The sequence below is a fragment of the Gastrolobium bilobum genome, unplaced genomic scaffold, assembly GCF_033153095.1.
Source record: "Gastrolobium bilobum isolate Gb01-03AN ecotype WA unplaced genomic scaffold, APGP_CSIRO_Gbil_v1 utg81323, whole genome shotgun sequence".
Classification (NCBI taxonomy): Eukaryota; Viridiplantae; Streptophyta; class Magnoliopsida; order Fabales; family Fabaceae; genus Gastrolobium; species Gastrolobium bilobum.
In genome coordinates, this window is record NW_026895711.1 from 20,087 (window position 1) to 32,307 (window position 12,221).

General features: G+C 33.7%; 2 protein-coding genes across 4 annotated transcripts; one reads left to right on the forward strand and one right to left on the reverse strand.

Annotated features, from left to right (window-relative positions):
• Nucleotides 1-1,356: 1,356 nt before the first annotated feature.
• On the forward strand, nt 1,357-6,189 carry LOC133293831 (PHD finger protein ING1). Of its 2 annotated transcripts, XM_061492444.1 has the most exons (8): nt 1,357-1,627; nt 1,772-1,843; nt 2,810-2,997; nt 4,019-4,082; nt 4,237-4,336; nt 5,375-5,555; nt 5,642-5,765; nt 5,842-6,189. In XM_061492444.1, the coding sequence occupies exons 1-7, from the start codon at nt 1,600-1,602 to the stop codon at nt 5,750-5,752; spliced, it is 744 nt and encodes a 247-aa protein (XP_061348428.1). In that variant the 5' UTR covers nt 1,357-1,599; the 3' UTR covers nt 5,753-5,765; nt 5,842-6,189. The 2 variants fall into 2 exon arrangements, with proteins under 2 accessions (XP_061348428.1, XP_061348419.1); XM_061492435.1 differs by having other exon boundaries at nt 1,358-1,627; nt 5,642-6,189.
• Nucleotides 6,190-6,680: 491 nt separating this feature from the next.
• Nucleotides 6,681-11,432, reverse strand: LOC133293727 (chaperonin CPN60-2, mitochondrial). Of its 2 annotated transcripts, XM_061492331.1 has the most exons (18): nt 11,278-11,432; nt 10,956-10,980; nt 10,706-10,837; nt 10,252-10,411; nt 9,840-10,015; nt 9,640-9,735; nt 9,298-9,402; nt 9,068-9,154; nt 8,902-8,991; nt 8,717-8,797; nt 8,562-8,630; nt 8,320-8,397; nt 8,117-8,212; nt 7,905-8,004; nt 7,724-7,827; nt 7,359-7,464; nt 7,157-7,235; nt 6,681-7,075 (listed from the first exon to the last, which is right to left on the reverse strand). In XM_061492331.1, the coding sequence occupies exons 1-18, from the start codon at nt 11,313-11,315 to the stop codon at nt 6,970-6,972; spliced, it is 1,728 nt and encodes a 575-aa protein (XP_061348315.1). In that variant the 5' UTR covers nt 11,316-11,432; the 3' UTR covers nt 6,681-6,969. The 2 variants fall into 2 exon arrangements, with proteins under 2 accessions (XP_061348315.1, XP_061348319.1); XM_061492335.1 differs by lacking the exon at nt 10,956-10,980 and having other exon boundaries at nt 11,259-11,315.
• Between the last annotated feature and the right edge of the window lie 789 nt (nt 11,433-12,221).

Below are 12,221 nucleotides of genomic sequence, written 5' to 3' on the forward strand. Positions count from 1 at the left end.
TTTTATATTTTTATACTACCTGTAATAGCCATATCTTTCTCTTCAATCCATTTCAACCCATTTTATTGGTTAAATAGACTTTTTGAATGATTTTGTTCTATATTATGTTGTTTGGATATACAATGAATTATGAATATTTATGAAATTACTAGTGTTGTTGATTGTATATTCTGTTTGGATAAATTTTTGTTGTCTTAATTTTTTTAAACAGGTTAAACCAGACTTTTATTTTTTGTAAATAAGTAAGGTCACATAACGATAGTTATATTTATAATAGGTAACAGGCTTGGTCAGATTGATACATGTAAACACAGGATTAGCCTTTTAAGACAAAAGCTCGGCTCGGCCTGTTAACGCTCCTACTTACCCGCTTATACTATTTTTTAATCACTTACCCCCTATGTCTTTTTTATCCAAACTCATCCTTAACATCGTTACAAATATAATTAATTTGTCTCATTTTATCCTTTTTAGAATAAGAAAGTAGACAGATGATATAAAAGACAAAATTAAAAGAAAAAAACTACAAGTAAAAAAAAAAATAGGAGGAAAACAGATCAAATATATCTAAATCAAAAAGAAGAAAATAGATTGAAAACCAAAAAATAAAATAAGATCAAATATGTTAGAAACTTACAACAATACAAAAAATAATAAAAGTAAAAAAAATCTAAATTAAAAAGAAGAAAATAGACTTAAGACAAAAAAATATAGAAGAAAAAATAAGACATAAAAGAAATGATGAAAAAGAAATAAGTCTTATAAGTTTTCAATATATTTGATTTTATTTTTTCTTCATTTTTTTCTTTTTTGCCCTCAATCTATTTTTTTTATTTTGATATATTTGATTTTTTTTTCTATTTTTATATTTTTCTTTTTAGTCTTTCCTATCATTGTTAAAAGAAATAGATAAAAAAAAAATAGGGCAAAAAAGACATGGGAGAAAAAGAAGTCAGTTTTATAAATTTCCAACATATTTGGTTTTTTTTTTTTATCTCAATCTATTTTCTTCTTTTTGCTTTAAACATATTTGGTTTTACTTATTTTTTATTTTTTTTATCATGGTCTATTTTCTTCTTTTTGTTTTAGACTATTTTTATTATTTTTACTTTTAGTCTTTTTTATTATTATTGTAAGTTTTGAATATACGTGGTCTTATTTTTTTTCCTCATTCTATTTTCTTTTTTTAATTTAGACATACTTAATTTTTTTGTTATATTTTTATTTCTTTTTTACTTTTAGACATTTTTTATAAGTTGCAAGTTTTAAACATATTCAGCCTCATCTTTTCTTCTATTTTTTTCTTTCTAAAAACGGTAAAATAGAACAGGTAAGTGTGGTGTTAATGATGGGATTGAATGAAAAAACCATAGGGTAATTGAAAAAAATTATGGAGATAAGTGATTCAAAAATAGGGAATTTTTAAACTTTTCCTTTTCTTCTATTCATTGCTTAGTTTCACACTTTGTTTGTGGTTGATGATGAAAAAGTAGTCACGGAAACAATCTTGTGTTTTGTAATCTCAAACTGTTATTGATTTCTCCCATTATCACCGCTTTCAAAGGAACTCAAGAGCGAGAGTTCTTCCCCAAAACCCTAATGTCATTTCTTGAAGAATTTCAAGCCAGTAATCTATTCCCTCCTCCCCGTCCTTTTTTTGTCGATTTCTCTTTCATTTTACACAAATTTAGGAATTTTAGGGTTCAATTATGTAATTGTGTTTTCTGTTTCGCATTAATTAACGACTTTGCTTCTTCTTCTTTTTCTGCAGATTTGGATTCACTACCTGTTATTCTTCAGAAGAAGTATGCCTTGTTGCGTGACCTAGATAAGAGTTTACAGGGTAATTGTAATTTTATATTTTTATTTTGGCTTCGTATATGAATGAAAGCATGATTTTTTTTATTTTTTTTTTGGTTCTTTGATCAAATATCATAATAAGAAAAAAAAAATACCAATAAAATTTTTAAGAATTCTATATGGGTTTTAGTGGGTCTAGTCAATTTTAGTGGCTCTGTGTGTCATTCTTTATGGTGGTTAACTGATATACTTTCCTCTTAGAATTTGTATCTAGTGTGATTCAGTAGTATGATAATGGTTGTAATAACTGATAACTGGTAACTATATTGAGCTTCCTATGGAATTGTATTGTCCTTGATTTCTTCCAAGGCTGTCGAGTTTCAGAATTTTTTGGTTAGAATCCACCAGGTTTCCAAAACCTACTGTTGAGATCAAATTTAACATTTCATGCTGTATTTTCGTGAAAGTAAGCAAGATACCAGTTTGTATTAGTCATTTGATAATTGATATAGTGTACTAATCCTCAATATTTAGAAACTCAGAATCAGAAGTGTGTCTTTATATCATAATAAACTGAAATTTTATAATAAAATGAATTTTTGCATTTTCCACCATTAGGTACATTTGTTAGACTGGGTATTTTAATGTCTGATGGTAATTTGGGTACATCATGTTAAGTTCGTAATCAGAATTTACTGCCATAGTTTATAGCAGATATTTTGATGACCTTGTTTTTGGTTAATTTGCTTGGTCATGTCCTATCAATGTTATTTTCATTTATATGATATATGTTACTTATTTTGCTACCTATAAATATAATGAGTGATTAGATATTAAATTTAAGGCATGGTGCACCCTTGTTCAGTTTGTTATCGGTATCTGCAATGCCCATTCTTGTGTTGATAAAGAAAAAGCTTTCAGTTGTGCATATCTCTTTTCTACTGTATCAGACCTCGAGTTTTGTTTGAGGTTTCCAAGTGACATAAAGCATTGCGATGTGTATGAACAGATAATCAAAGGCAAAATGAACAGCGCTGTGAACAAGAAATTGAAGATATTAGGCGAGGAGTTAGATCTGGAAACATCACACCTAATACTTCAGTTATTAGATTCTCTGATGAAGCGCTTGATGAGCAAAAGCATAGCATCAGAATTGCTGATGAAAAAGTTGCCTTGGCTGTCCAGGCATATGATTTGGTAGTCCACATTTTTTGTTATATGCATTTTTTAAGACCTCTGTTAATGCTTCGCTTAGATAAATCTGCCTGGATTATGGTATTGTGGTTTTATGGTAATACCTCCTTTGACAACTCTGCTAATTTTATCTTGCTTCTTCAATATATATATATATATATATATATATATATATATATAGGGATAGGATCATTTGACACCGGTGTCAAATTTTGACACCGGTGTCAAATTTTGACACCAAATCCTAACATTTGATTTCCGCCAATCAATGGTTATCATTTATTGAGAATTAATAGTAATTAATAAGTTTGATTCCCAATAAATAATAACCATTGATTGGTGAAAATCAACGGATAGGATTTGGTGTCAAATTTCAAAATTTGACACCGGTGTCAAAGGATCCTGTCCTATATATATATATATATATATATATATATATATATATATATATGGAGGAGGATCAACTTACACCCAATCTTAGTCATTGATCCATTTGGATCTAACGGCTCATATATCTAATAAATTAGAATTGTTTGATATGAATAGGACCAACAACTAAGATTGAGAGTATAACTTACATCAGCGTAAGAATAAAAGGTATTAGACTTAATCTGTTTGCATTTAATGGCTTACGTATCTAATAAATTATAACTGTTAGATATAAATTGGATCAATAGTTAAGATTGAGAGTGTAACTTACATTGGTGTTAAATGATCCTGACACCATAAATATTGTGTTTTCAATGATTTTCTTTACACCAAGGTGTTCCCTTGTCTATGAAATAGTAGTTCAAACATGGTTTACATATGATCTTAATGTTATTTTCATTTTCTTCCGTCTCATTTGTCTTGCATTTTGGAAGCTGGATAAAGGAGCTATATGTACATAGTAATGTTGTTTGGTAAGATAAATTTGGTTGAGGAACAGAATATATTGGCGTGAATTTTCGGTAAAATTAATGCGAACAGTTTTCTTGGCTTGTTGTTCAAGGAGTTTGTAAATATATTCATGATTTTGTTGCAGGTTGATACACACATACAACAACTTGATCAGTATCTGAAAAAGTTTGATGAGGAGCTTCGGCGTGGTACTGCATTTTCTCTTTTTTGTACCACTCATAATTTATGATTGTTGTTCATAGTCTTCTGAAAAGGTTGCAGTATATTGTAAATTTGTAATTGACAACAACTGCATCCCCTTATTTGTATGAATAAAGCCTAATTTTTTATGGTTTATGACAGAAAGAGAAACCGCTGCAACAGCCGGAATGCCTGCCCCCGGTCCTGATGGTAATACAAAATCTGGAAGGGGTAATGAAAGTGGTAGAGGAGGGCGAAAAAAGTATGTGATTCTACTAGCACTATTTTTTATTCATTTCTGATAGCTTATCACTTGTTTGATGCTTATCCTTCATGCTTTTCAACTGTCTATTCCCTAAATACTGATTCCTGCCTCTATGGTATTCTGGTATGTAAGATATTGATTGAAATAAGGGGCTTATCTACAAATAGACACCAGATAGCTGAAAATAAGGAAACCAAGGTGAACTAAACATTGGATGATAGAAAAATTGAAAAGTTTAGGAAATTTTTTCTTAGTATCTTTAGACTGAGAAGGCATTTCAGTATGTCAGACTGGTGAATGAATAGACAGCTGTCAATGAGTTGGAGAAAGAAAAGAGCATTATTCTCCCACGTTTGCATTCCCACTTTATCTTCAGTTAATGCTTCTTCTGGTTACTATGGAGGTTAAGAAATATGCACATCATTAGTGGTTGAAGTTATTCTATATCCAAGCTGACTATGTCATTACAATACAACAACCTTACATAGTTTGAAATTTGACATACTCGCATGATGCTTTCTTGTACTTGTACATTGTTGTCTGGATATCTTACAGTCGTATCAGTCTTACTGATCTCTATACTTAGTGAAACCTCAACTAGTTCCAATACTTTGAGGATATGAAACCCTGTATCCTCAAGTGCTACTTATTCTGGTAAGAGACCCTGGAAGTGGAAATTTTGAAAGCCAAATCTTATTTTCAAGAATATGTACCATAATGATAAAATTTGGAACTCTTACATCTGATCTTAATAAAATATCAAAATTTCATTCTATAATTCCCTATGACTACCTTGATAACAGTAGCAGATTGCATTTTAGTCTTGCAACAACATTATCATTGACAGATTGAATATGTTATGAAGTGAGGTTGGATTTATTTGTAATTCCAGCTTTCCAGTTTTTCTTTCTCTTGTTTTCCCATGCTGGTTACATTTATGTTTCATGTCTCGTACAATATCAAACATTAGAGAGCAAGAATTGAAAGAAACAATTGCAATCTATTGAATATTGTTTGAATTTACAATTACTTCAGAACACGCCAAACAACATTGGTCACGGCAACGGCGGCGGCGGCAGCAGCAGCAGAAGCACAAACCACATCTGCAAACCCGGCTGGCATGGATTTAGATTTACCAGTTGATCCCAACGAGCCCACATACTGCTTTTGCAACCAAGTTAGCTATGGAGAGATGGTTGCTTGCGATAACCCCAGTGTATGTATTTGCCTTTTCTGTTCTTATATTTATGTCCAATTTACCTACCTTCCTTACATATTTTGGTAATCTCTTCGAATTTACAGTGCAAAATAGAGTGGTTTCATTTTGGTTGTGTTGGTCTGAAAGAACAACCGAAAGGAAAATGGTACTGTTCAAATTGTGCGGCAACAAGAAATCGCCGGAGAGGCAAATGAGGCTGACCGAAGAGTAAGATTAATGTTAAAATGGCTGAGTGTATATCCTTAATATTTTTGCAAGGTAGTTATTTTGTTTGATGTGCCAGGGCCTTGAATCTCTGCTTCTATAGCTGTCATTGTTCGATAATATTTGAAATTACAAATTCCCAATGACTTACTGTGTCATTTTAGACTATGGTACTTGTCTGAGATCGAATGGCTCTCTTCTTTGGTGTTGATCAGGCTTGAAAAAGCGAGAAAATTATTGTGTATCTTTAGTGTACAACATAGATTCTGTACTAGTTACAATTAGCAGTCATGAGTTAAGACATTTGGCTGTACTAGTCAGTAGTCATAGTTAACGGTAATGCTTTTTTTGTTTGTGTAACAGTTGAATGTAAGGGTTTGACCAATTGCAGAAAAAGGCTGTTAATGATTTTAAGGGTTCTGAAGGTTCCAATTTATTTCTAAGGTTCCAATTGTTTATGTAACCGCGCTTAAATTGGCTTCTTCATTTTCTCCAAGCACCTTAAATTACTTACAAAACATATTTTTTTAGGTTGCTTCATGTCTCATTCTCGATACTATAGTTGCATCATCTTTCCCCTTCTCCTTAAATGGTGTTAATCTAAATGATAAAAATTAGTTTTATGGCAGTGGAAAAAGAAATATTGGAAACAGGCAGTGGAAAAGGAAGTTGTAAGTTATGGCATAAAATCTCCATTGTTTCATCATGTAACAAACTGCATGACTGTAGGTAAAATAAATTGTAAATTACACCACTGAAATGACTCACTTTAAATGACAAATAGCAATGTCCGTATCACAAGGGATGGATAATTTAAATGAATTTTGTATATTAAACTTTAAAGCTGAGTAAAAGTTCGAGGAGATTATACTTTTAGTACTGTTGGTTATATATGTAATCTCATGACAGTTTCATATTTTACCAAAACCGTAATGCATTATTACAAAACAAACTTGATGCACCAAAAGTGAATGGAACAAACCTCCGTTGAAATATGAAAATTTCAACGGGAACAATGCCTTAATTTGAAGGTAAAAATTGTTCCAACTAGCATTGGAATTATTGCAATTCACATTTGTTTACCTCTAAACCTTAATCTCTCACTATTGATTACATTGATGCCTTCTCACAACAAATAATTTAAAATAGCTATAAATGGGTTCAGCACAACTGTTCTTCGTTCCAGATCCAATCAAATGGAAGCTGGTTAATAATCCATGCCACCCATTCCACCAGCCATAGCTGGAGCATCTCTATCATCCTTTGGAAGTTCAACCACAATAGCTTCAGTTGTTGTCATCAAAGATGATACACTGCACAAAAACGGAGATAAGCAAGCTACATAACAAAAACAACATATATCCATATCTACAGAAAATTTCTTAACATCCTACCTGGCTGCGTCAACCAAGGCTGTCCTAATCACCTTCAATGGGTCTATGATTCCAGCTTTAACCATATCAACATATTCACCTAATTATGAAGCAGGAAAACAAACAAATATGTCAGCAGAATCAGTAAATAACAGCAAATTCGAACTTCTTCTGACATAAAAAGTAAACACAACCAGGGAAAAAGAAAACAAGGACCACTGACCTTTGGCTGCATCATACCCAAGATCATGATTATCCTGTTCCCATAGTTTGCCAACAACAACAGCACCCTCAACTCCCGCATTTGATGCAATTGTGAGCACAGGCGTCTGCATTATTTTTGTGAATAGGTAATAAAAGACTGATCAACTAAATTAGCATTTTGAGCTTAACTATACTAGAGTTTAAAGGATTATCCGGACCTATATTGCAGATTGAACACCGAAAGTAATTGGTAATAAGTGAGAGGAAAGAAAAACAATCTGGTGGAGGTTTTCCTCAAACAAGATATAAGTGGTACCCCTGACAGAACCAAAATGCTATGAAGGAGCTAAACAGGAAATCAGCAACATTTCAGAAAATACTGACCTTTAAAGCGTTTTGGATAATCTGGACACCAATCTTTTGATCAAAGTTGGCAGTTTGAAGTTTATCCAACTCTTTTGATGCATATAGAAGAGCAACACCACCACCTGTGATAACAAATTAAAGTCAGATCTGACTGGAGGTTGTAATACTAACCATAAAACTGCCAGTGTTGATAATTCACCCGGTACTATGCCCTCCTCTACAGCCGCCTTAGTTGCATTTAGTGCATCTGTCACTCTATCCTTCTTCTCACTAACTTCAGCCTCGCTAGCTCCTCCAATCTGCAGTAGGGAAGTTTCAAATGTTACTTTTTGCCGTTACAAAGCCTCGATAGGATGTTCACCAGGGAAAAAGAAAACCACTAACAACCAAGATGAACTTGAGTAGGCATACCTTAAGCACTGCAACACCCCCAGAAAGCTTGGCTAATCTTTCCTGTAACTTTTCCTTGTCATAATCTGAAGTGCTATTTTCAATTGCTGACCTAATCTGTTTATCAAAATTCATCACAAGAAACAAGTCCGATGCATCATTAAACCTGTCAAGTCATTGGGTGGAAATAGAATATATGAACCATGGTAAAAACAAATCTAAACCTGCTCGCATCTTTCCTCGATCGCTTGCTTGTCACCTGCTCCGTCAAGAATGACAGTGTCATCCTTAGAAATTGTTATCTAAAACAATAAGAACCTTAGTTAGTTGTCTACATTAACCATATATATTACCAGGCTCAGAATGGAGGAAATTCAATGAAAATTTATTCAAAGCTTTAACAAGATAGTTGGTCCAGAATTCTAATGTGGATTCAAATGCTTTACAAACTAAGAATTTTTTTTACCTTTTTGCAAGTACCAAGCATATCCAGATCCACTTTTTCAAGATTCAAGCCAAGCTCTTCAGTGATAAGCTATTTGGAAAAAGAAAATGTATCATCAATATGTTCAGAGGATAAGATTTAATGTAGCAGTATAACCTCAAGAACAGCAAACTTACTGCTCCTCCTGTAAGAACTGCAAGATCTTGAAGACCAGATTTCCTGTTTTCACCAAAACCAGGGGCTTTAATGGCGCATACCTACAGCCAAGCAACATATATGACATCAACTCAGCAAAACAAAGAACTCAATCTTTTAGGAACCTAACACCTAACTATTAAAGCTACAGATGGGCAAAACAAACCTTAATTCCAGCACGAAGCTTATTTAGAATCAGAGTTGCAAGCGCATCACTTTCCACATCCTCAGCAACAATCAATAAAGGTCTTTGTCTCTGGTGATCGGTAAGTGTCAGCCAATATCAATATTTTAAAAGCCAAAAGGAAAAGAAAGTGTATGACACCGCTCACCTTCAAAGCCAACTCCAAGACTTTAACCACAGCATTTATACTTGAGATTTTCTTCTCATGGATTAGAATGAGAGGATCCTCAAGTTCCTATTGGCATAAGAAATGGCATGGTAGTGGTTTAATATGATATATTATAAAAGCAGGAGAAAGGTTCATGACCAAGGCACTTCATAAAATCCTATTAAACATAATCTAATGTTGTGAATTTGAGTGATGAAGAGAGAACATACACATTTTTGGTTCTTCTGGTTTGTTATGAAATAAGGAGATATGTAGCCCCTGTCAAGCTTCATTCCTTCAACAACTTCCAACTCATTATACAAAGTTTTGCCATCCTGAAACAGTTCAATAATTAGGTCTCGTAATGACAGAAATACAAGGCATAATATTCAAACCACTGACTATCCTCGGAATCAGGGATAATGTAAGGAAAGGAAATAAAATGACTCAATAATGGATGGCCAAGATGGAATTTAGAATCAAGTGAGAAAAGGAGGAGGGGAAAGATAAGAACACTTCAGAGGAAGCTTCTGGGGACATTGTATTAAGAAGATCATCAGATGGAAACTTACCGCGATTGTTATTACTCCCTCTTTGCCAACTTTCTCCATTGCTTTTGCAATTAACTCACCGATTTCTCTCTCCCCATTCGAAGATATTGTCCCAACCTATCAATGTAAATTTAAAAATAGAAAGTTAAACTCAAGAGAGTCCTTACTAGCATCTCCTGCAATAAGGCAAGAGAGGCTCTAACAAAGTTTGACCGACAAACCTGCGCTATTTCTTCTGATGTGCTAATCATCCGTGCTCTGCTTTTCAAGTTTGTCACCACAGCATCAACAGCCATAGTTATACCACGCCTCAGGTCCATTGCATTCATTCCAGCTGCAACTGACTTGCAGCCTTCAGTGAATATTGCTCGTGTAAGGACTGTAGCACATGTGGTTCCTGTATAACATTTTAAATGCTCCCTCATTATTCTGTCACAGTAACATAGCTAACCCAAAATAATGGCATAATACCAACATGCTGAATGTCAGTATGTGGTCTTCTAACATATATAAAGCCAAACTAACTTTTCAACAATTACAGAACCACGCAGTCTAGCATTATGTGAATAACAAAGTAGCCAATGGCAAAGATTTGACCATAAAGTATAATCTTCTTTGGATATATCAGCTTACCATCACCAGCCACATCATTGGTAGCATTTGCAACCTGCTTTACAAGACTGGCACCAATATTCTTAACTTTATCCTTGAATTCAATGCTCTTTGCAACAGTTACTCCATCTTTGGTTACCTTAGGGGAACCAAAACTTTGCTCAATCACCACATTACGCCCCTGAAACAGACATCAACAATCACAAACAATGCCTATTGAATAACGGAACTATTCAAACTCAAAACAAACACCCATTAAGTATCTTTCATTCTTATGTCAAATAGTGATTTTTTTCTGCTATAAAAGGGGGAATTGACTTAATAAACGTCTGGGATCAGCAATCATACATATAAAGTGTCATTTCTTCCAACTCATTCCCCTTACCAACGACAACTTCCCCCATCCAACACTACCAGCAATAATGTAAAAATAATAGCAATCACAACAAGGAAATAAACAACCCGCTCAATTTACCTTAGGCCCCATGGTTACTTTAACAGCATCAGCAAGCTCTTCAACACCCTTAAGCATCAGAGCCCGAGCCTCCACTCCAAATTTAATGTCTTTCGCAGCATAGTTTCTGCTCCAACTCAACCTACTTCCAATCTACAGCATGCAACAAAAAAAGAAACCAGAAATAACAGAGAATAAGGGTCTACCCTTTCTAATCTCCAAAAAAATTTCAATAGAAAAAAAAGAGCCATTCATAGAATTGATATTTCACCTGTTGGCTACTACTCCTAGCAATGCTGCAATTAAAGAAACATCAATTCACAGTCAGAACAATTTCACTGATCCTAATCATGTGTGATATTCCAGATAATGAAATAATCAAGCACAAATGACCCACAAATAAGCAACCAACAAGTAGGGATCTAATACACAACACCCAATATAATAATAATGATTATAAAATTAAAAAAAAAAAAAATCAATTTTGATACATTTTCCAAGATTTTCTGTGTGGCCCAGATGAACAATTCCACTTTCACATAACATAGAAATCAAGGGAACAAACAAAAAGAACAAAGGCATTGGGGACTGACCTAGCTTTGGAGGCAAGGCTACAAGCAAAGCGGTACATGATGTTAGTTGAAGAGAGAGAAAGTGGAAAGAAAATGGAGCAGAACAAAATGGAAGAAAGGGTGGGATTTTTGAAACGGAAGAGAAGAGTCTAGAAGTAGAAGAAGCGGCTTCTAGGGTTTAGGGTTTTATGATTTAAAACCCAACCCCGTCACTCCGTACTTTAACGGGTGCCGTAGCTATCAGCCAATGATGGCTAAGATAAACTATAAATCTATCATTATAATATCATATTCGCACCATATGCTATCTTATTGTACACGAAATTGCATGCAAGCCAATTGAGATTGAATCTTACCTAACTTATTTTTTTTTTGCATTTTGCATTTTCGCCTTTTGTTTCTTTGTCACGTGTGCTTTTTTTTTTTTTTTTTTTTTGTATACCGAACATAATTTTCTCTTATTTCCCGATATCCCATAACTCAGGATTAGTCACTCGCTCATCTCCAAAAATGTATTTATCGAGAATTGAACACAGATTTTCTCTCTACTCTACTGTGTTGCCAACTGAGCTACATTCGTTGGGTGTCACATGTGTTTTTAAAACTTAGGAGTTATGGAGTTGAAAATAGGTTCGTAGTCAGTATCTCATAATGGATGATGTATATCAATGAGTGGGTGCTTAAAGTAGTAGAATTATGGACCAAACTCCAAGAGAAACATCGTAAGTGTTATGTCAGATGAGACTCAAATAGGGGATATGAATAGGCACTCGGCTTTATATTTTGGCATAGTAATAGCTCATGAATATAATAATTTACTTTCCCTTTTGGTATAGAAGAGGATAGGGGTGTTCATTAACCGATTCAAACCGCGATAACCGAACTGAAAAACCGATAACCGAATAAATCGAAAACCGAAAAATCAAAAACCGAATAAAAATCGTAAATTTTAATTGGATTGGATC